Source organism: Pithys albifrons, chromosome Z, assembly GCF_047495875.1.
Source record: "Pithys albifrons albifrons isolate INPA30051 chromosome Z, PitAlb_v1, whole genome shotgun sequence".
Taxonomy (NCBI): Eukaryota; Metazoa; Chordata; class Aves; order Passeriformes; family Thamnophilidae; genus Pithys; species Pithys albifrons.
In genome coordinates, this window is record NC_092497.1 from 21,096,313 (window position 1) to 21,119,894 (window position 23,582).

At 40.0% G+C, this 23,582-nt stretch overlaps 1 protein-coding gene across 1 annotated transcript; it reads right to left on the reverse strand.

Moving 5' to 3' along the window:
• Positions 1-975: 975 nt before the first annotated feature.
• Positions 976-22,969, reverse strand: DEPDC1B (DEP domain containing 1B). Its single transcript, XM_071581338.1, has 11 exons — positions 22,792-22,969; positions 21,979-22,244; positions 18,040-18,175; positions 15,005-15,132; positions 9,776-9,906; positions 8,737-8,784; positions 8,157-8,297; positions 4,405-4,571; positions 2,866-3,042; positions 2,017-2,202; positions 976-1,700 (listed from the first exon to the last, which is right to left on the reverse strand). Exons 1-11 carry the CDS (start codon positions 22,924-22,926, stop codon positions 1,539-1,541), a joined length of 1,677 nt encoding a protein of 558 aa, XP_071437439.1. The 5' UTR covers positions 22,927-22,969; the 3' UTR covers positions 976-1,538.
• Positions 22,970-23,582: the final 613 nt, after the last annotated feature.

The window sequence follows — 23,582 nt, forward strand, 5'->3', positions numbered from 1 at the left end:
CACATGGGTCTATCTCTATGAGAAAATGCACGTGCGACTGGAAGCCCAAAACCCGGGGTAAGGTCGGGGCTGGCTGGTGAGGACACGAAGACCCCTGTCGCAACACCCCTTCCCCAACATATGTTAAAATATATATGGGTAGGTATAGATGTAGCAGGTTTATTTTGGAACTATTTGGTTCCCATGGCAAGGAGGTGTGTAGCTGTTTTGGTTATTGTCTCGAAATACAGCAATATAAAATATAAAAATAACATTCAAGAAAATATACAAGAAAAAGAAAGATAAATAAAGCATAAGAGTAGATAGTGGAGAGGAAAGATATCACAACCTGATGAGACTTGATTGTTGCAATTTCAGCATACATTGGTTGAAGTGATGATTACAATCCTGATCAATCAGGGGTGATGGAAGCTCATGTAACAGAAATTTCACCAGGTTCATATGCATTCAGGTTGGAACACCCAAGTACCTCCCCTCAAGGAAGGAGTTTTACACTGTCTGTTGCAACACTATGGATTGTGCACCGTCCTCTGGTGGAAGTGCCCAGAAATTAGTCTGGGGGCAGGCAGTTTGGGAATCTTTAATTGTTTATGACCCTTCTAAGACATGACTGCTGTTTTTCAAGCGAGCTATGCCTGGCACAAATACCCTCAGGCCTACATGTGAATGTCCCTGTACCTCTCCCATGGTGGAGGAGAACTTTATACCTGAGCCAGTTATTGAAACTGGCATGGTAGAAAGCACTATCCCGCCTCACAGGATCTGCTTGTTATAGGACTCTTCCTTTTTCTAGGTCAAAACCCAGCTTGTTGCTAAACAGAAGTTAATTTGTTCTGGTCATCCTCTGGTGATAAGTGATCACTCTTTCTGCACCTGGGCTACTCTTACGCAGATCAGAGGTTTTGCCAACACACACCCTTGGTTGAGGGTGCAAACCTGACCTCATCAAAGCACGTGACTGCTTTCACAAATGGCCAAATGTTTGAATCATTAACCTTTAATATTTCAGTCTCTCACAAACAACAAAGCAAAATCCAGTGTTTCATACTTGATTAAAGTATGCATAGCAAGTTAATTTTTCAAGCTATATGAGCACAAACACAGCTTCGTTTATGCAAAAGACTTGTCAGGAAAAAAAAAACATTGACTAGTTACCAACAATACATTAGACACTAATACATTTAGACCTTGAAACGGTGGATGATATCAAACCACAGCAAGTGTACATTACCATCCATATAAAATAATCCCCTTGAGTGTGTGATGGGCTTATTGTTTGGTTGTAGCTTGTTGTTGTTGCTGTTTCTTGTTTGTTTAATTGTTTTAAAGTAACAGACATTTTAAAAACTAATGATTTACAAAAATACTGATAATGGCTTATATTTCTACCACCTCAATACTCTCCTCTTCTTTCAACTTCTACAATCTAAGCAGTATCCCCAGTAGTTTTTTGAGTAACTACATTCTCCTCAGGCTCCTTTGCATAAGATCCATTGACAAAATGTTCTGTTTCAGTTCATTGATATATTTCAAACCATTTACATACGAAAGCTTCTGGTTCTGTGAAATGGTTGAAAAGGCTTTTTTAAGGCCCACATCAGGATTGGTGGTTTCTGTTTAGTTTTTTCAGGAAATAGCACTGCTTCCGTTTCAGGAGTAGGAAATCGTACTCTATACACTTCAGGGTAAGATTTCTGAAACTAGAAAAGTACATTAATGCAAATTAAGAATTTGATCAAACTTGTAAAATAAACTATTAAAGTGCAACCTCCACTTCTGGAGCAGGAAAATTATTTCTATAATGGACTTTCCATATACCTATACAGAAAATATCACTTAAGTTTCTAATATGAGTGAATTCATCACAGTACCCCTATTCTAAATTATTATAAAATTTGACATCCCCAAGCATACCCACTATTTTAAATTTCAGTATTTCTATAGAGGAATACATGTCTAAGACTTGATAAAACTTTTAAAATTGAAATTAGAGACTGTAAAGCAATTTTTATTTACTTGCTTGAGCTTCTTCTTTTTATCTTTCACAGATATTTCTTTATTCATTACAATTTCTTCCAACAAAGCTGCCAGTGGTTCTTGAGAGCCAGTTGCTCTTTGGTATTCATATTCATCTGTACTGATTTGGTGACAAAATGACGGAGGAGGAAATGTTGCATCAGTATCAGCTCCAGCGTATTTTATCTGAAGAAATAGTAAAAAAAAGCAGATATGTTTTCTCAAAAAAATTTGCAAAACTGGCTTAATTAACTGACCATCCAAAAACATTAAGTAGAGAAGATATGGAAGAGATACCCTAAATCTACTTTCCATCTCCTGTACTAATTGAGTGAGTTCCAGTAAGTCAAAATATGTGACACACAAAGGAAGCCTGTTCAACTCTTGAAATAAGTGTAAAGTTACTTTTTCAGTAGAAAATAAAGACAGAGGAACTAAAAATCAGCTCTGAACAAAACAAAAGATGGTATCAGGAAACAGAAAACATTATAAAAATGTTCCAAGTAAGGATGGCTCTAAAAAAAAGTCAGAACATTAATAAATTTTTTTTGTAATAATTCACAGTTTTCTTCACCATCACAAACCTAGTTTGCCCATTCTGTGGAGAAGATAGTGTTGACTAACAGGAAAACATATTTGAGAGTTCTTATCTCTAAAGCATTCAGGATTTGCTTAAGCTTCATGTAAACACATAGTTAAGGCTAAATATCAGTAATCAAAATTAGTTACCTCTTCATAAGCTAAGAGAAACAGAAAAAAGGCTTTTAGGAACAATTGAACTTCAGAGAACGAAAGGTAAACTTGACTAGAAACACAGAGACATAAGAGGCTTTTTCACTTGATACTTACTTGGACTCTCTGGAGATGCACAACATGATCCTCTATAGAAGATTTTAAAGCAGAAGGAACACTTAAGATCTCTTGATAATTATCCATGAGAAAAGATACTAGTTTAGCAGCAAGCAGTTCATCCAAGTCTATTTCATCCTTTGAGCAGAGAATACAACGGGAAAATGCCTGAACCATCTGAGGGGAAAAAAACCCAAACATCATTGTCATGTATTTTCCTATTTGGGAGTGAGGAGTAGGGAATCAGGCTGCATTTAAAAAGTGATCTTGTACAACAAATATTTTAACATCACAATATCTACTGTACTTACAACCTATTAATATTAATTAGACTTAGAATGGATGAATTCTATTTTATTCTCAAGACTTTGTCAAATAGCCACTTCACATGGCTATTTACAGTTAAACAGAGAATAGGTATTTAGAGATTTTTTTAAACTAACACAGAAATTTAATAGAAGTTAAGCATGACAGGGAAAATTAATACCACTATTTTGAAATCATCAAACCAAATTTCAGGTCCAGTCAGTTCCCTTCATGTAGTCTTGTACTCAAGCATTACATTACAAGAGTTTTCTGTCTGTGCACCAGTCATTTCTAACATTAAAAGCACAGAAAGCAATAAGGATTTCTGTCATGTACACTAACTACACAGCTGAATTAAAACTTAGTACTAAATACTTGGACTTCTAAAAATAACATTTAGATTACAAAATAATTATTTTAATGAAAGACCATTTACAGTTAATTAAATTATAACCTTAGCAGTCAAAAATTTAATTATTTTAATAAAATGCTATTTATAGTTAACTGAAAACTTAATTGCTGTGGAACAAGTATAGATTTATGCTTGTTACTATAGGATTTTTACAGAATGGCTCTACAGCTTAGTTTTCTGTTGCACTTAATTTTCAAAGACTTTAAAATTAGCCAAAGTAAATGTATGTTCTTAGCCAGTCAGAACTGCTAAGTTATGCCTAATAGCTTTGTAATAAGGTGCTGTTGCAAACATCAGTGATATAAGTGATCTTAAAGAAAACCCATTAGCAAAAAGCTAGAACTTCATCAAAGCTGATTAAAATTATTTTCAGAGATTTCTGTGGTAGAAAAAAATTTGCTCCTGAAATAAACTGGTAGAATTTCTTTTAAATGGCTCAAAACCTTGGGCTACATATTTCTAACTATGACTGAAACAGGCAGTCTTTTTCATTCACATATCAGTGTTAAAGAACACCAGAGACTTCATCTGTTGGTTTTTTGTCTATTTTGTTTGCTTGTTTGGGGTTGTTCATTTGTGTTTGGGGTTTTTATACTGAATAGATAAATCAGTGGTGATTTAACTTTGAAAGATAAGGAAACCTCTAAATTCCGAGCAAGTTCTTAGTGTGCTCAGAAATCACCAGGAAATTCCAGTTTATTCAAATTCAGATTAGCTTTCCACACAGTTAGAATATAGACAAGCAAACTATATTAAGTATACACTCTCTAGTAAGATCCAAAACTCTTGCCCAGACCTTTTGCCTCACATTTTATACATACCAAAGTTCTGGTCCTCACTGATTCAGAAAGAGGTGGCAAATCCTTGTTAAGGCTAATTCTTGCCATCATTCTCACCAACAGCTGTAGTCTCTTACGGTTTTCTGGTGGCAGCAGAAGACAAGATATCTGAAGAGCTTCAACAGCCTTGCTGTGTTTTTGCAGCAGTCCTGGTTTATACAAGATCAGGAGGTTGGGCAACATTTCTTAGTTATGTATTTCCACAACATTTAACATAACAATTCTAAATCTAACTCCTCAAATATTTTTCTTACTGTCCTAGTTCAGCAGGAGGGACCAGTTAACACTGTATGGGGGTGATCAAAGTTGTGTATTCTACCCCCTCTATTCATTCCCCAAGGATAATGGACCATTAGCAGCAGCTGCCCAGGGAGTCATTATCACCTTCACACCCAGCCTGAGGGGGTGGAGCTGCTAATGGGCCATCAATAGTTCAACAATACCCCCTGGCTCCCAGAGTTAATCACACATTGTGTGAGTCCCCGCCCAGGGGGAGGGACTGGGTGCTCCCTGAGGGTACATAAGTAGTAGATAAGAAGACCTCAGGAACCTTCTCATCAGATCCAGAGGAGCAGCAGGACCTCAACAGGAGATCACCAGTCTTGACCAGACTACAGCAATCACCTTCACCAACAGGTTTCTTACTTCTTTTTGCTTTGGACTTGGGGGGAACCAGGCAGGTCTCAGCATAAGGGCTAACAAACCCCTTTGGGTTTGTGCCCCAGGGCACTGGGTTATACTGGTGGGTTTTGTGAGTTGAAAGCAATTTCTCTTTGTGTCACTGTATTTATTGTAATATTATTATTAAATTTTAGCCTCTGACTTATAATCTCTCTCATGGTGAGTTCCTTTTCCCTGCTGGTTCACCTTTAAACCAGCACACTTACTTATTCAAGATGGCCTTAGAACTTCAGTCTCCAAAGAGACTAGGAAGATACTCCTAGAACTGGACTACTAGAATGGGGCAGTTTGTTTAAGTATTTAAATTTCCTTCTGTAGCAATGGAAGATATTCATAACCATAATCAACAACTCTAGATATTAGCATACATGAAAAATTATAATGTTTTGGTTCATCCTTTGGTCTTTTATTACATTCTATTCTAAGCACATCTGAGATGCTATGCACAGATGTAGCAACCATATTAAAATGTTAAGTATGTGGCAACAATCAGAAAAACATAAACATGTGCTTATGCATCAGTGACAGCTATGAGAATACTGACATGTCCCTCCCACCTGTAGGAGTTAAATCTATACCTAACTCTGCTTACAAACTCTTGAGAAAACACTCCTGTGAGTACCTTGAGATACTGGAAGACTGGACAGGTACAGTAGAATCTGAGAGTAGTTAGGTACATGTAAAGAGGTCTCATCACCAAAATGTTGTCTATGGAGAACATACAGATGTCTTCCCATGCTCAAAGCAGGTTCATCTGTAGCAAGATGATCTGGACTAAAGCCCATTAGGCTTTGAATACCCTCAAAGATGGAGATTTCACAGACTCCCTGGTCAAATACTTCCACTGTTTAACCACCTCCTAATTAAAATCTTATTTTCCTTCACAGAAATGAGGTTTCCTGTACTTCTCTTCCTGCCCTTTGTCTCTTGCGCTCTCATTTACTGTCACTGATAGAAGTCTGGCTCCTTCTTCACTATTCCCTGTGAATCTTTTATACACGCTGTGATCCACCCTGAGCTTCTCTCTCCAGGTTAACTAGTCCCTGCTCTCAGCCTCTTCCTATATGACAAATGTTCCAATTCTTATTTCTGCAGTGTTTCACTGGACTTGGTGACCAGTGCTGAGGAAACATTTTCATCAACTTGCTAACAATGCTCTTAATGGAGATATGGATGCTGCTGACATTCTTTGCCGCAAGGACACGATTCTGGCCCAGAGATCACATTGGGGCCCACCAGGACTTCCAAGTCCTTCTCAGCAAAGTTCCTTTCAAACCAGCCACCTCCAGCATTCACTGGTGCATGGGTTTGTCCTTCCGCAGGAGAGGGCTTGACCTTTCCCTTTTTTTTTCTTTTAACTTCATGAAATTCCTGTTTACTTATTTCTCTAGCCAGTCAAGGCCCCTCTGCATGGCAGTACAATTCTCTGCTGCATTAACCACTCTTCCCCATGATGCATAACCTGCATGCTTGGTTTGGGCACTGTGCCCTGTCTAGGACAGAATGCCCCACCATCCAAGTCATTAATGGCCCCCTTACAGATCTGGGGTACTTTACACTGAGGGACATCCAGTTGAACTTTGTGTCACTGATCACAACACTTTTAGCTCAGAAATTCCACTGATTTCTGAGTTTACCTCATACCCGCTTATTCAGCCTGTACCTCTTCAGATAGCTTATAAGGATGTGATGGAAGACATGTCGAAAGCTTTACTACTCTCAACATAAACTGTGTCAACCACTGCTATCCCCTGATCCACCATGTTGCTCAATTCCACACTGTGTGAAATGTGGAAGCTGTTATTAAAAAAGAAATATGCAGTAGTAAGTAGGGCAGTCAAAAGAGACAGTACTCCAAGGAGACTGCTAAAGCATTGAAGTTAATTTTCAAAGCAAAACTTTTTATACTTTCAAAGAAAGATTTCGCAGGCATATTAGTGCATATACTTAGAAGATATGGTAACATATTAACACCTCATTTTTCTGTGAAAGAGACCACAAAATTAATTTTTGACTTTTTGAAACACTGCACAATTTTTGTTGATTTCCACATACACATTAGCATGAAATCTTTCTTCTAATTTTATGTCTGTGAAATTCTTTGAAATAAAACTCTTAAAACCTGAAAGATATGAAAAACAATGTAAAACAGAAACAGAGTATGAAAGGATAGGAATAATTTTTTAAAATATTCTCAAGAATATTTCTGTTGTCTCAGAAAAAAAAAGTCAGAAACTGAACAACTGAAGAAAGACTGACAACTAACAAGGTATAAAGGTATAAAAAAAACTAAATTACAGAAAGACAAGTGTTATTCTTAATTCCTTTTTCATCTCAATAGTTTATTAAAAGCTATGTTGTATACACTGAAAGAAGCTTAAAAAACTGGCATGGTACAAAGCATGCTGACCTTTCAACTCCGTTGTCCTTTCTGAAATGCATGAAAGATGCATAAAACATATTCAAGCATTTTCCCTTTTACTGTCTTTCAACAGGCCATCTATAGGGCCAGAACAGGTGAATTTAATATAGTGTGAACTCTTGTAAAGTTATAGTTAATAATGAAACCACTGCTTCTTTGACGCAGTAGATACAGTCATTTCTAAATTTAAGCAACAAAGGATTTCAATTTCCTTCAAATGTCATATTTCCAGGGTTAAAAACAGTGCTTACAGTCCTGTCTTTTCTAATCTAGACTTCAGTCAAGCAATTTCTAAACGCTTATAGGAGTTTTTAAGACATTTAAACATTTGTTAAAAAAAGAAAAACCTGTTACAATCCATTTGTTAGGCACAGAGCAATGAAGAGAGGCCTTTAGAAATTCTAAAGACAAGCAATGGAAGACTTTTGAACTATTGTGATCAAAAGGATACAAAAATAAAACTACCTTATAATATGAAATAAATACAAATATTCAACTTGTCTTTATGTAAAATGAAAAGAATTCTAAAGAATCCTAAAGAATTCAGCTGTGATACTGTTTAGCTATGATAAATAAACTCTAGGAAACTAATTCTAAAGAATAGTTTTTTCATTAAATCCCAAGTACTTACCTAACACACTAACAAAAACATCAAAAAAGTGAAATGTTAGAAGAGGTTCTTTCATCTGGTCAAAGTAGTCAACTATAGTTTTGAAGACATCTCTTTCAAAGCCTACATATGTAGGCTGCTTCAAATCTGAGCAGCTGGGCCCTACAAAGTCAAAAAAAAGGGAGGAAAAAAGAGAGAGAATGTTGATTTTAAGGCACCAACCAGATCAGTGTTTTCTAATCCAGATCATAAAAATGCACCATTGGAGAAAAAAAACGGACTCATTCTTCAAAGTAAGTGAAATTTTATTGATCTACTGAATTGATCTATTCCCAATGGGTCTAGTGAAGACACATAATGGAGGAAAAACATTAACAGACTATATTAGAGTATTATATATTTCATTGAAATAAGCTGCACTGGGAGGAGAATATATGCTGGCAAGTCTTTTCCTACTTTGTTTTAGGCAATGATCACAAAAAATACTGAAGGTTAATATAAACAGGATTTAGTAAAGTGGTAAAGGCGCACTCAGTTCAATAGATTTTTATGGTAGTGGATTGTTTGTGGGGTATTTTTCCCCCCCTCTGAATTCACTTACAATTTGCTAGACATTTCATTGCAGATAGTATCCAGTGAGGTAGTTCCTCTGCATGGAAAAGAAACAAACAGAAATTGACAGGATGAAAAAAAACCCAGAAAAATGTTCAACTGTATGATAAAAACAAAGCTGAAAACACTTTAACAAGTTCCTCCTGTATAGTAATGAATCAATTAGAGAGGCAGGCTATACCTTAATGTAGGATTTAGCTTGAATTACATCTATAGTTCAATACCTCCAGTACTCCCTGTCAACCAGCTATGCATTCTGCTCTTGCAACTCATTCAGTAACATGGATCATATTACAAATCTTTAACCTGCCCAGAAAAAAAAATTCAGACAGACTAGTTCAAGGTACACCTTCACCAGCGCAGTACAGTGAAGTGTTTACTTTGCACTGAAGATGATGAAAAGAACTTGTATATTCAGTTCTGTAATTTTCTGCAAGGTGGAAGTTATTATTTTGAGGTGCTCCAGCTGTGTTTAAATTGATCCTTGAAGGATGTTTCATTGGCAACCAAGCCAGGCTTCAATATTTTATTTAATTTCTCAAAAAAACTTGTGAAAACCACATGTCAATAACACTGTGATATATCAGAGCAGAAACGATGCTTTATTTTCTTACTGATGTGAAAGGCAGTTCTAAACGTGGTGCTGTCTTCAAAATACATTGACTGAAAACCCGTAACTTTTTAAAGTATCTCTCAGTGTACATTTTGGCTCTCTCCCAACTTCTAATATATTTTTTCTTCATATAAACACTCTCGTTTGAGTAGTTAAAAGGGCAGGGCTGAGAAAACCACCCTGAAGTGAATAAAATACCAATCTTTATAAAGGGTAAAAAGTTGCTGCTGTTTCATCTTCAGTTTTCAACTCTACTAACGCTGAAAAATGTTTAAGAGAGGAAATATGAAATAAACACCGACTCTTACAAACGGGATGTCAGAGAACAATGGCATTCTACTTTGTAAAACTTTAGCACAGCTGTAGTCATACAAGTAAAAAGATGGGTTTTTATGAAAATTTCTGACATACTCACTTGACTTATCTTGTAAAGTAACAATGCCTTGCTTATTGACATTGTATGCATTTTGAACTATATGTTTTGAATTCACAAGTTTTGCATCCAACACTTCATCCAGAGAATCCAAACCCAACACCTTCTGTAATCTGTAAAAATACATAAATACATAGTTCCTACATTTATCTAATCTGGAAAAAACAACATGAAGTATTAGGATATGTAGATATAGAAAACTCCTCTGTGTCAGACACTGACAGAATACTGCCCTAGTGGGCAGAAAGCCTTGGGAAACGGATTTATACCAACCTGTCCTAGTTCAGCAGGTGGGATCAGTTTATCATTGTGTGGGGGTGACCAAAGCTGTGCATCCTACACCCTCTATTCATTTCCCATGAACTGTTAACAATGGACCATTTGCAGCAGCTGCCCAGGGCACACCTGACCCCTCAGGGTGTCAGCTGGGTGTGAAAGACACCTGTGAGATAAGAGCTGTGATACCTCCCCTCCAGGGAGTCGTTAGCACCTTCACATCCAGCCTGAGGGGTCATGTCTGCTAATGGGCCATCAATTATTCCAAAATAACCCACGACTCACAGTGTTAGATCACCCATTGTGCAACTCCCCGCCCTGGGGGAGGGACTGGGTGTTCCCGCCTGAACCTGAGGGTAATATAATCTGGGGGTTTGAAGACCTCGAGGACCACTCGCCAGATCCGGAGAACAATCAGAACCACGCCAGGAGGAGACCACCACTCTTCACCAGACTACAATCATCATCTGCACCAACAGGTTCTTTCACTTCCTTTTGCTTTGGACTTGGGGGAACCAGGTGGGTCTCGGCACAGGGGCTAACAAACACCATTGTGTTTGTGCCCCAGGGTGCTGGGTTATACTTCTGGGTTTTGTGGGTTAAAACCAATTTCTCTTTGTGCCATTGAATTTATTGTAATATTATTAAGTTGTAGCTCTGACTTATAATCTCTTTTGTGTTGAGTTTGTTTTCTCCTGATGATTTACATTTAAACCAGCGCACAACCATGCAGAATATGGTCTTCTGTGATGGGCTGGAAAGTTACAGAAAAAAGCCTAAAGGGTATATATGGTGTATCTGTCTTAATAAAGTGGTCTTCATTCCTGCAAGAAAATGGAGTCTGTGCCTTTAATCTACCCCAAGGATAGATGTACAGTTCTGAAAAATAGGAGACCTCTACTTCCAAGAGAGTATCCCCAGCTGGATGGCAGCCATGAATTAGGATCATCAAAAGCAACTCCTGCTCCTCACAGGACTAGCTAGATTGATAGCATACCCTGAGCTGGAAGGAGCTCACAAGGATCACTAATTCAAACTCCTGTTCTTCATAGCAGAACCCCAGCTATGTCCCTGAGAGCACTGTTCAAGTACTTCTTGAACTCTGGTAGGTTTGGTGCTGTGACCACTCCCCTGGGGAGCCTGTTTCAGAGAGGTAAAGAACATTCTTCTAATATCCAGTGTAAACCTCCCCTGACACAGCTTCATACCATACTCCTGGCATTCTGACTCTTGTCACCAGAGAAGAGATCAGTGCCTGCCCCTGTTCTTCCTGTGAGGACCTGCAGACCACAATGCAATATCCCCTCAGGCTCCTCTTCTGCAGGGTGAACAAGCAAAGTGACATCAGCCATTCCTCATGTTTGCCCTTCTAGACCCTTCACCATCTTCATAGCCCCAAAAAAGTTTAATTTTAGTATCTAGAAAAGGCTTAGTATTTTAGTACTCAAAAGAGGGTAGTTCTAGTACCTAAAACTAAAGTGACCCTGAGATAAGCTCAGTTGGTTAGAGCATGGTGCTAATAACATCAAGGTTGTAGGTTCAATCTCTGTATGGGCATTCATTTAAGATCTGGACTTGAGAAGCCTGGTGGGTCCCTTCCAACTCAGAATATTCTCTGATTCTGTAAACCATATGACGAAAAGCCTCATCCAGATGCTCCTTGAACTCTGGTAGCTTGGTGCTGTGCCAGTTTCTCTGGGGAGCCTGTTACAGTGCCCAATCACTCTATGGGTGAGGAACCTCTTCCTAATCTGGAGTCCAAAGTTCCTCTGACACAGACTGATTCCATCTCCTTGTGTCCTATCACCGGTTGTAGCGTGTAAACAAGTCAAAAATATGTTTCTCCATTGTTTTCTGCTTCTCAATACATTCTTCTAACATTGCTATGTCAGGTTTAGTGGAAAAGCTTTCTCAAGGAAATACTTCCTGCCCAAAAATCCTGCTTTTGTGGTCAGTTTCCCACATCTGGAGCTGACTACGTGCCAAAAAACATGTGTAGAGATTGGGAAAGCATTATAAAAAACCTGAAGATGAATTCAGAAGTTGGAGGAACAAGAGATAAGGAGAAACTAGGAAGCCTCGCCTAGTTTTCTTCTGATCTCTCCTCTCAGCTTGTCTTACCTTTCTTCCAACACCACCAGCTGTCATCTGCCTCGAAGGAGAGACTGCTTGTCAGCCTGGAGAGAGGGCATCGGCCTAGAGCGAGACTGCTTGCCAGCTTGAATAGTCTGTGACTGTCTGTGGAGGTATATCCTTTCTCTGAATTTTTCTCTTACAGGCTAAAATAAAGCACCCTCTTTTGCAGCTACACCAGAAGCCAGCCGGTCTGGTCGTGAGGGGAAATAACTGCATTTTGCTCTTCAAAGACTCACCATCCTCTTGCAGCCAAGAGATAACATCGTGGCAGAAACAGAGAGAGCATCTGCATCCCCCCCTTTCCTCTCAGTTACATGGATAAGGCACTCAAGTAGTTTTTTTCATGGTGGTATCTTTTCTCTGCTTCTATAAATAATCTTAAGCATTTTTCCTAACTTTTCTTATTTTTCCTCTTTTCCTTTCGCATCTCTCTTGCAATCAATTAATAAAAATCAGTTTTTGGTATTTACAGATAACTTGTTTGAGTTTTAATTTTGCTCAAGAGAATGATTCGAACTTGTAGTTCAATCTGCATAAAAAATTAAGCAGATCTGAACGTCACACCAGTCACCAGAGATCATCCACATCTCTGACCCCCTTGGATTCATAGACTGCAACGAGGTCCCCCTCAGCCTTCTCAAAGCTGAACAAATCAAGTGACCTCAGCCTCTCCTCCCAAATCATGCCCTCAAGACCTTTCACCACCTTGGTTGCCCTCCTCTGGATATACTCTATGGATTTGATGTCCTTTGTATATTAAGGTGCCTGAAACTGCACACAATATTCAAGGTGAGGCTGCCCCAGTGTGCAGCAGGACAATCCCATCCTTTGACCAGCTGGCGATGCTTTGCCTGATGCCCTCCAGGACATGTTGGCTCTTTGGACTACCAACGCACACTGTTAAACTCATATTTATTCAACTTGCCATCAAGCCAAACCCACAGACCCCTTTCCACAGGACTCTTGCCCTACCCTCTTGCCCCTCAGTTTGTACATAGAAGCAGGGTTACCCTATCCCAGGTGCAGAATCTGGCTCTTGCTCTTGGTAAATGTCATTGTACAGCTCTCTACAGGCTCTCTCTGCTCTTGAGGGATTCCACAGCTCCTCTTAACTTAGTATCACTGACAAACTTACTCAATCTGCATTCGATTCCTGCATTCAGATCATTTACAAAAACATGAAAGAGCATTGACCCTAGAATAGAGCCCTGTAAAACACCACTGCTGATTGGTCACCAACCTTTGGTAATCACATTCACTATAACCCTTCGTGCATGACCTGTGAGCCAGTTCCTTTACTCAACATTATTAAGGACTCCTCTAGCTGCATGCTGACAGTTTACCTACAATGATACTGTGAGAGACAGGATGAAAAACGTTGCCAAAATCCATAACAGCCACATCTACCAGCTTCCCCTGATCAAAAATGACCTTGTCATAAAAAGGAAATTGAATTTGTTAAGTAAGACTTTCCCCTATTGAAACTATGCTGGCTATGACCAGTGACTGCGTTGTCTCTGAAATGTTTTTCATTAACTCCCAGAAAACTTTTTCCACAATTTTACCAGGCACTGAAGTGAGACTGACAGGTCTGTAACTATCAGAGTCTTCATTTTTAGCCTTCTTAAAACTCGGGAAAATATTCACCAGCTTCTAGACAATTGGAACCTCTCCAGACTCCCAAGTCAGTTTAAAATAATGGAGAGAGACCCTGCAATGACATAATCCAGCTCTTTGAGTAACCTGGGATGAATCGCATTGGGCTCCAGAGATTTAAGCATTCAGCTGGAGCAGCAAGTTTCAAACAAGTTCAGCTGTGAGTCTCCTTATTCCCCCAGTCATGGTCTTCCAAAAGAGAGCTCTGGGGGTCCCAGATGTCCATCATTAGATTTAGAGGCCACAGCTTTCTGCCAGGTGAATACTGGTTCTCCCTGGTCAAGCTGGCAGGGTTGCAGCATCCTTCCACACTGACTGCCGTGCCAACCCTGTTTGCTGGTTGCTGTTTGTGTCTATGTGAAAGAGGGGCTTGGCCACCATTGCCCCTGGCCCTGTCATCCAGGCCTATCAGCCAGTCCCACAAGAGCTGCAGGCAGAGACCAGAGGGTGTCTCCACTCCTCCATGATTTCCGTGGTTGAGGAAACCCAGCTGTATGCATGCTGCCAATCCTGCCGTCCCCAAAACTGCTTGCCTCAGCACTGAGTTCATTACACGCAGATAATGTCCTAAGTTTACATTAAAGTCATCATTAGTAAGGCTTCAACAGTGTAGTAGTATTAGCTTATGTATGTAATTTTTTATCCCTGCATAAATTGTCTAAAACAATTACTAATTTTGCACAGGATATTCCTTTTAAATATAGCAAAGAATGACTCTCAAAGCCTTTGGCACTCAATAAGCTCCTCCATTTATCTCATACAAAGTATTGTACCTGCCATTGAAATGTTTCACAGTGTTGCATTCCTACAAAAGCAGTTCTATTTCATAGCAACAAGGGAAAAAAAGAGGAAGACTGAGAGAAAAGGGTGATAAGACAAAGCCCACATGACAAAAGACTTGTATAACACAATATGAAAAAGTCAAAGGTACTAAGCACAGTAAAGTTTTTCTGCAGACTTTTTTACTGAATTTGTTAGCCGAATAACAAGTGGTAGAGTTAGTCTGGACATTGTGGCTTTGAAGACAGTGATGAAAGGTGAGTGGGTGAAATTACAAGCATTACCAGAGAAGACAAGCAAGACTATTACCTACTACAGAGTGCTACTATAACTTGTGAGCAAATGACTCACAAGTATACTCACCGTGACAAAGTCATAGATTTCCATATCTCTTCTATATTTGTTTGGGTTAGCTCTCTGCGGAACACAAGTTTGCATGCTGGTACTTCCCCTATAGCTATACTGTGTCGTTTGTACCACATCTCAGAGTTCTGAAATTAGAAAAACTCTCCTCATTAACTGGTGACTTTTCAAGTATTAAACAGTATAATACAATTATAGTACAGCATTTCAAGTGTGCCTAAATTCCAGTAAAGTCTTCAGGGCTCAAATGAGTGTTCATATTTCACAAATGTGAAACATTTTCTCAATCACACATGCAACTTTTCCCAATTCCATAACTTGTCCAAAGCTGAAAAATCATGTGTGTTCAGAATATCCTTTAAAGTTCAGGAGTCATTGGCCTTTAATCCTGTGTTCAGGTCCTCTCCAGGATTAAAATCAGTTCATGTAGCATTTTAAGATTAAACATCTTCTTATGAAAATGTTATTGGAGAATTATTAAATGAGATGTCAAAGAATTAGAAACAGTTCATCCTCGTTCAGCACATATTGATCATAACTAAACACTAAGTTCCTTTCCCAGTTCTACACATGAAGAAACTAAAAGCATTAGCTACATCAGGAGACACCCATCAGTCCATCATTACAATAGAATAAAGTAAATCTGAGAATGCAGAATACTACCATCCTTTACCCAACCTTCAGTCCAAGCCTGATACTTGACGATTGTCATTAGGGTGTCAATGGGTGGGCATACAACACGGTTTGTATCTGCAACAAGGCAACTTTTCAAGGCAAAACTCCTAGTCATTTCCAATTCTTTGATTTACATCACAGAGCAGTGCTAAAGCACATTAAAAGTCTTCCTTGTGATCACAACCAAACCACAAAATGCACTCCAGAAATGTACTTAATCATTCCAAGTGCTAATCGTCTGTCATTCCATGGCACTAGACGAGCTATTTGAAACAAATAGCACCCTCTGAAATTAAGTGTCTGGTCTTCCATATCAGTATGCATGACACAAACCCGTGCTCATCAATCCACACACAGCCAGTACATGCTCAGATTGATGCTGGAGCAATTCAAGGTGCCACCATTTTCAGCTATTCGTTTACTTCAGCATGCCAGTGGAAGATACACCTTATTATAAAAGAACTAGTAGAAAGGAGCTTGTACCTCTGTCTCAGTTATTTCAACTTAGAGTCCACTGTATTAATCGAAACTGCCAGTGAAAGAGATTTTGAGCTATGCCAGATGGCATGCTGCATCTGTAGCAGCAGATGCATAGAGACAATCTTTTCCTAATTCTTATCAGGTCAGGATGTTTGGATGGAAATGTAGAGCAGAGAGCTAAAGGCCATAACATGTTAAAATTTCAGCAGAAATTTGCTCAGTAACTAAAACACTCTATTCACTTGACTAGTCTTTGGCATTATCTTTTCTTGTATTTTCATCTTCTGCCTACTACTGAATTTAGGGCGGTCCCGTGGTGTAATGGTGAGCACTCTGGACTCTGAATCCCAAGGACCTGAGTTCAAGTCTCAGTGGGGACCATGCCCTGGCAGTTCAAAGCCTCCCTGCCATCCCATCCGATCTCGGATGCTCAGCAGGGTCAGCCCCTGTTAGTACTGGGTACTGTAACAGTACCGAGGACTTCACTGTCACTGTCCAAGCTTGCTGAGCCGTGGCAAATGGACCTGAGGACTTAAATGGTGGGGCCAGTTCTGCGCACGCTGTGCCTCACCTAAAAAATCCACTGCGCAGGCTGGAAGGGCACACCCATGTGGGGAGAACCCTTCCCAAATCTGCATTCGCGAAGTCTGGCCATACATACATACATACATAACATTGAAGTTCTAAGGACCATGTTTTTTCTCTTCGGAAGCCTGCCGTACACGAAAACTGCACTTCATTTGCATACAATTAATTGGATTGCAAAGATGAAACAACTATTCTTTCAGAAACTGGATGTCCAGCAAAATGGGAGGAGCTACATTTCTAAACAGACTATGGTTCAGCAAGAAATCCAAGGCCAGTGCCCTGCACTGAAAGTTGGTAATAAAAAGGCAAAAATTATCTAAGAAGTCCCAAGAGTTCACAAAATATGAGAACACGCACACATAAGATACACTGGAAGAAGGGCTTACAATCGTTGTAACTCCAGAAGACTAGGCTTTTACTGTGTCCAAGTGGCAAGAGTTGGTAAAATTTTGGTTAACTAATAAAATCAAGGTTTTTTAACAGCTTTACAAAGGCTGGATCAGTCCAGGTAGGGGACAGGATGATTTTCCAAGTTACAAAGAATAACCATAAAATCAGGACCACCTTGCCTTAGCCACAATATATTTCTTATGAAAAAGGATATTGAGTAAAAAACTCACAGCAACTGGGAAGGGGATACTACTATCTATATTCTCATATGTGTGGTGTCTGAATAAGTGTTACAGTGTGACTATTTATAATAAAGTAGTGTAATAAAATATTTGTTATATATAATATGCATAAAATAACTATAAACAAATATAATAAATTGTTGCCACCTCTAATTCTGGTGGTCTGAAGGACAACCCCACAAGTTTCATTTTCACCTTAAAAGGACATGTTTCCAGCCTCAGCCTATGGAATCAGACATCTGTACCTGGGGCGGGGTCACTTAAGGTGATATATACCTGTATGTTTTGAATAAACTTTGGATTTGCTTGAACATCATATTAGTGTGTGCGGTCTCACTAGAGCCTGGTCTGCAACAATAAATAGTAATATAATAAATGCCCTATTGGAATTTGAGGAAGGTGGAATCCAAGCATATAGGAAAACACTATCACTCTGAAATTGGGTTGCTCAGGACATTATAATCTGTAGCAAAAAGAACACTGACAGTCTACTTCCCCAGCAAATTGTAAGAACAACTTTATTTCATATAATTTTGAAAGAAAAGTATTTAGTATTTAACTTTATAACTAAGTACTTTGTGCCACAACAAAGAGGTCATTAGTTCAGTTTTGCTTTCCAAATATGTTTACGTTTGGGGAAGTGAAAAGTGGGTGTCTTACCATTGTGACAGATTTCACTGGGATGTGTTCTTGAGAAGTTCCAGCCTTTGGTTCATTCCAGTCTGGAAATTTAATTAGTTCCTTTCCACATGAAGGTTTTTTTGGATATGACTTCAGCGGTGAGGAAGGAGGAAATCTACAATTAGAGAATATTTTTAAAGCCACTGAACACCAATCTAATCCATATTTACCAATGCAAAACTATAGTAGGTCTTACATGCAAAAATACAACAAATGCCTTGGACGTTCAGTGTTGCCTGAAGATTGGTGTTAAGTGATATGTAAAACATCATGAAATGTCTTATTTGGCCTCCAGCTTCTGTTCCAAAACAGTTCATGTTCTTTGTACCTCCCATGACAAAGCTGAGCCTTGGGTGAATGTCTGATATCCCAGAGCATCTCATATAGCACCAGCTGCCTATGTATAGACAACTGACTCAGGTCCTCCCTGGAGGACGTTGATTCTGCTGAAAAAGCTGTAGGTAGGTTTTCCCCCCTCAAGTGAGCTCTTAGCATGCATATCCTAAAGCAAAGCTGCGTAGCTAAGTCACATGGCCAACACTTGAATTTAATTAGAGTGCATGCAAGTGTTCATACAAAGTTTTATCCACATTACCATGTTCTTCCATGTTTACACATTTCCTATAAGAAGACCATATCCTGCAGTTCTTTTCTGAAGTCTTTTTCCATCTGGTTGTGCAGGTAACTAATTCACTTTTTTAAGGCATTTCAAGAAGTGCCTTGAAGAAATTAGCAAAAACAAGCCCTAAACTTGTAGAAAAGAAGGAAAGCATACTATCCAACCTGACTAGAATCAAATTACTACTAAGCCTGGACCAGAGCATGCACAAAGGAATTAATGACAGCACATCAGAAAGACAAATGAGTTAGATGGCAACACACCTTCAGAACAGCGCAGACGCAGCCTTGTTTACTTTCACTCCTAGGTTTTAGATGCTGAGATTTCTGATGCTTCAAGAAACAGCTTAAGCCTCACTCACTCTTTTAATCAGAATGAAAAAGACAATTATGTCTGTGACTTTGTAACAAGAGTTTTTACACTGGAGGATAGCATGCACATGTATCCTACCAGAAAGATACACAGAAAAAATCCTCAAGTTTCTCCATCCTCTCGTGCAGTTACAACATTTGAGTTGTTTTTAATATTCCAGCTTTGTTAGTCCATTAGTGTTATGCTGCATGGGTTAAACACACGATGGTTTTGACCATGCACACTGAGACCATTTGGCGTATTTCACAGTGCTCTTCAACTGAGCATATGCAAGATGAAGGGATATCACTTCCGTCAGACAAACTGAGCAGTAGCAGCAAGCACCTCATCTAATCATGAAAGATTCACTCTGCCTTTTGAAAGTAATCCAGATTACATGGCAGATGGTCAGCTTTTGAGTGTTCTCTACCATTTTTCAGATATTTATTATTTCTTAGAACCTGATGTTAAACATCTGCAGCCTTTTTCCTTAGCCTTACACTATTTTCAGCTGTTCCTTGTTTCATCTCTATTTGTTCATAATTTTTAGTTTTTAGCCATTTGCCGCCCTGATTCGCAAACAACCAGTAAAAAAATGAGTTCTTACAAGCAGAAAAAGGAGGTGCACATTTCCATTTTTCAGGTAGCATTACAATAAGATCTAAATTAAGTCAAGTTTTTGGATCAACAATGAAAAAACTCTGATTTTATGATTGACAGATTAATGTTACTCAAAGGTAGGAGCTCAGGAGCATTGCAAGGTTGACACATCAAGATCAGAATGGTTTGTAGCCAGCAACATTACACAACATTAGTTTTAGGATTTTATACAAAGAGGAAATAGAGATACCTTTTTGTGTCCAGTAAAAAGAACACAGTCAACTAACATTGCTGTCAATGTATAGCTGTATCAACACTGCTGTATTACAAGTGTTACAGCTGAATTCCAGATGCCATCAATGCAAAAGTACTAACCTTTTTGCTCTTAATAGACTTGTTTAGACTAAAAAAAAAAAGCCCAACATCTTCCAAAACTGTAACTTCTCATTCACTATTGTAGACTGAACTGAAGTAGTAAGTCAGGACACACACACAGATAGTCTTTGCTATTTTTAGAAATCATGTTAGATCTCACTTTCATGTTTAACACTTGACAAATACTCTCAGGCAAGTCAACATTTGGCAAAATCTCTTTTGCATACTCTGCGTACAAAAGCAGACAGCCACACTTACATTTGAAGTTAATGAATGACCACTGTTCAGCACAGTGTACTGTGACAGCACATTAACACATAAATTTATAGAAAAGGTATGAAGCATGTCAATATTTCCAGAGTAAGCACTGTCAGTGGAACTGACTTGTACCACTACTTCTATCAACATAGCGAGGAGGGAAAAAAAAGTATTTTCAACATAACATCACGAAAGTCCACCAGAGGGAGCTGCCAGGACATGAAATAGATGAGCAAAATGGGCTTGAAAACCAATGTTTGGCTCCACAAGCAGGAGATGAGCATGTTTTGATTCTTAAAGCCATGAGCGACATACAGTTAATATAAGCACCAAGCCCAGTGGCAAAAAAGCTGGTTCCAGTTCAAGGTGCATGAAGGGTATGGAGTTTTAGTTTTTAAAAAAAGTTCATTTAGTCATTTAGTTATATTTTCAATGGGAGGTTAAAAAAAACATCAAAACAAAATCTTTAACAAAAGAGTTCTCTTGTCCAACAGCAGGTCACCAGGCAGAGCATGTAGAAAACAGAAAAGAACAGAAATATTTCACCCAACCAACTTCTCCTGCAGCTCAGGAAAGTCATGTCTAAAAACACAAATAAAAGAACAAAATAATTTGCAAGGATCATGATGCTAAATGCAAAACAACAAACATAAAATCCCACAGCCGCACAAATATGGCAAACCCAAACCAAAGAGATATACCATAATTCCCGCAGTTATCAAAACCAATATTAAAACCTTTGACAAGAGTCAATGTCCAGAAAGAAAGGAGACACCAAAAAGGAAATCTGTGCAGGTAGTGGTCTCATTTAGAACAGACACATCAGGACTGATGTACCAAACCAGTGACACACCCAGCACCCCGTGTGCTATAGCAGAACCTAACTGCTTTTCTTGACTCTAGCAGGTGAAAAGCCTACTTGACACCACTCCTTTGTATCTAAACCTTATTAAGGTCAATGTCAAGACTTACGATCCTCTGCAGCTCTTCTAGTCTTCCATGCGTGTTTTCCAACCTGAACTAGTCAATGACTAGGTACAACGTCACAATGCCCTGCCATTCAATAGCAGCCATAAGCAGATGGCCAAAGAATTTAAGACCAGAACAAGCATACATGATACTTATCCAGCATCCTTTCCCAGCCTTTGGTCGCTTTCATCTCACAGTCTGCAGAGCCTGTATTGTTTCGAGATACTTGACAAAGTATTTTGTCAGGCACGATTCTCAAAATATCTTCAGATACAAGTCCTTTGATACACTGCGCCCTTCACACTTGAGTCACAAATTCTAAAATTTAACATTCCCCCCCAGAACATGGGCTGGGGCAGAGGGAGGACAACTGGAGCTGGATGAACAATGGCATTCTCATTTCCACCTATGTCACCTTGATATACACTCTTCCAAAACCAACAAATCTGATGTCGACTGACAGTTAGTCTACCTTGTGAAATCTGTAAAAGAATTTGTTAGTATTAAGAGAAAGTAGTTGAATAGAAGTGACCAAAAATTTTTAAAAACAGAGTAGAAAACTGAAGTCAAGCATTAAATCATGACAGTTACCCATTACTAAGGAAAACAGTCTTTAAAAGGAAGGGCGGGGAACACATCAACACCTCTGTAGAGGCATTCTACAAATACACTTGTAGGAGGTGACAAGATTTATTACACTTTGTTTCCAAAAAACCGCAACTTTTTGTCACTATATACAAGCTTACCGATATAAATGGCCATCATCTTGAAAGTCCTCTTTCCCCCACCGTCCTTTAATATCTTCTATAACATGATTTTTCAGGAATTTTTTAAGCAACTTAACCGTTTGATCGCGAGTCACCTCTGGGCCAAAGTTTTGATTAGAGCCGAGTAGCTCATGCAAGCAATCCACCGCCTCCGAGGCTTTGAAGCAGCGCTCGTAGCTTTTGAAACGACAGCGATGCTTCCCAACGGGCATCCCGGCGCGGAAGAGTTCTATGATCTCGTTCCACTAGAGAAGGGGAACAAAGCAAGTCGTTACGGGAGCATTTCTCCCGGGAGCGTTCTGGGTCTGCAAGTGTGATCAGAAGGCAGCCAGCCCTGAAAAAATGCAGAGCTACACACTTTTTGGATCATGTGCGTTTGCGAGAACATCGAAAGTTAAACCAAGGAGTTAAACTCCCCAAAGTCGAGAGAAAACACCAGGTCTAGGAAGCTGGAATATTTAGAGACTTATACTACCAGCGGCTCTACAGGTACGGCTTGAACCTCCCTTACGCTCTTCCCGGGACAAAAGGCTGGACCCGCCGCTCCGCCGGCCGGGCTCTGCGCGGCCGCAGCGCTCCCGCCCCGCAAGGAGCCAGCCTGGGCACGGCGGCCGGTGGGCAGGAGGCGGCGAGGAAGCTGTGCGGGCAGGGCAGCGGGGCGGGCAGCGCGGAGCTGTGCGGGCAGCGCGGAGCTGTGCGGGCCGCGCGGAGCTGTGCGGGCCGCGCGGAGCGGGGCGGGCCGCGCGGAGCGGGGCGGGTAGGGCAGCGGGATGGGCAGCGCGGAGCACTCACCAGGCGCGTGGCACGGTACGGGCCCGGCCCCACCATTCGCGGTTCCATAGTCGCGTTTGAATCCGCGACCGGGCTGCGCCGCCTCCGCCCATTGGGTGGTGGCGGCGTCACGTGACAGGCTGCGCCGCTCCCCATTTGCGAGCGCCGGGTGACGGAGCGGGAAGAGGCCGCGCACTCCCCACACGGGCCGGGCTCAGCTGCGGGCGAGAGGCGGCGAAGGGGAACTGCAACACAGCAACTTCCACCTGAACATCAGGCAGAACTTCTTTACTGTGCGTGTGACCACGCGCTGGAACAGGTTACCCAGAGAGGGTGTGGAGTCTCCCTCTGTGGAGATACCCAAGAACAGTCTGGATGCAATCCTGTGCCATGTGTTCTGGGATGACCCTGCTGGAGCAGAGGTTGGACCAGACGACCCACTGTGGTCCCTCCCCACCTGACCCGTTCTGTCAGTGGCAGTGGGCCAGACTTGTCAGCGAACCACTGACCGGTGAATAGCTCCCTGAGTAAGGAGAACACAGCCTTAACTTTAACGAAACACACAAAATAAAAAAAAAAAAACAAAAAAACAAAAAAAAAAAAAAAAAAAAAAAAAACAAGCGAAAAAGCCCTTTAAACCCACTAAAACACAAAATCAAAAACACCCAACCAAAGTTTTTCAATGTTTAAAAATTTCTTTCAAACAAATTTTTTGTTCAATAATTTTGTTTTGTATTCAGGCTGCCTGTGGCATAATAATTACTTACAATTATACTTGATATTGTTCCAACAGAAGACAGGGATTGACATCA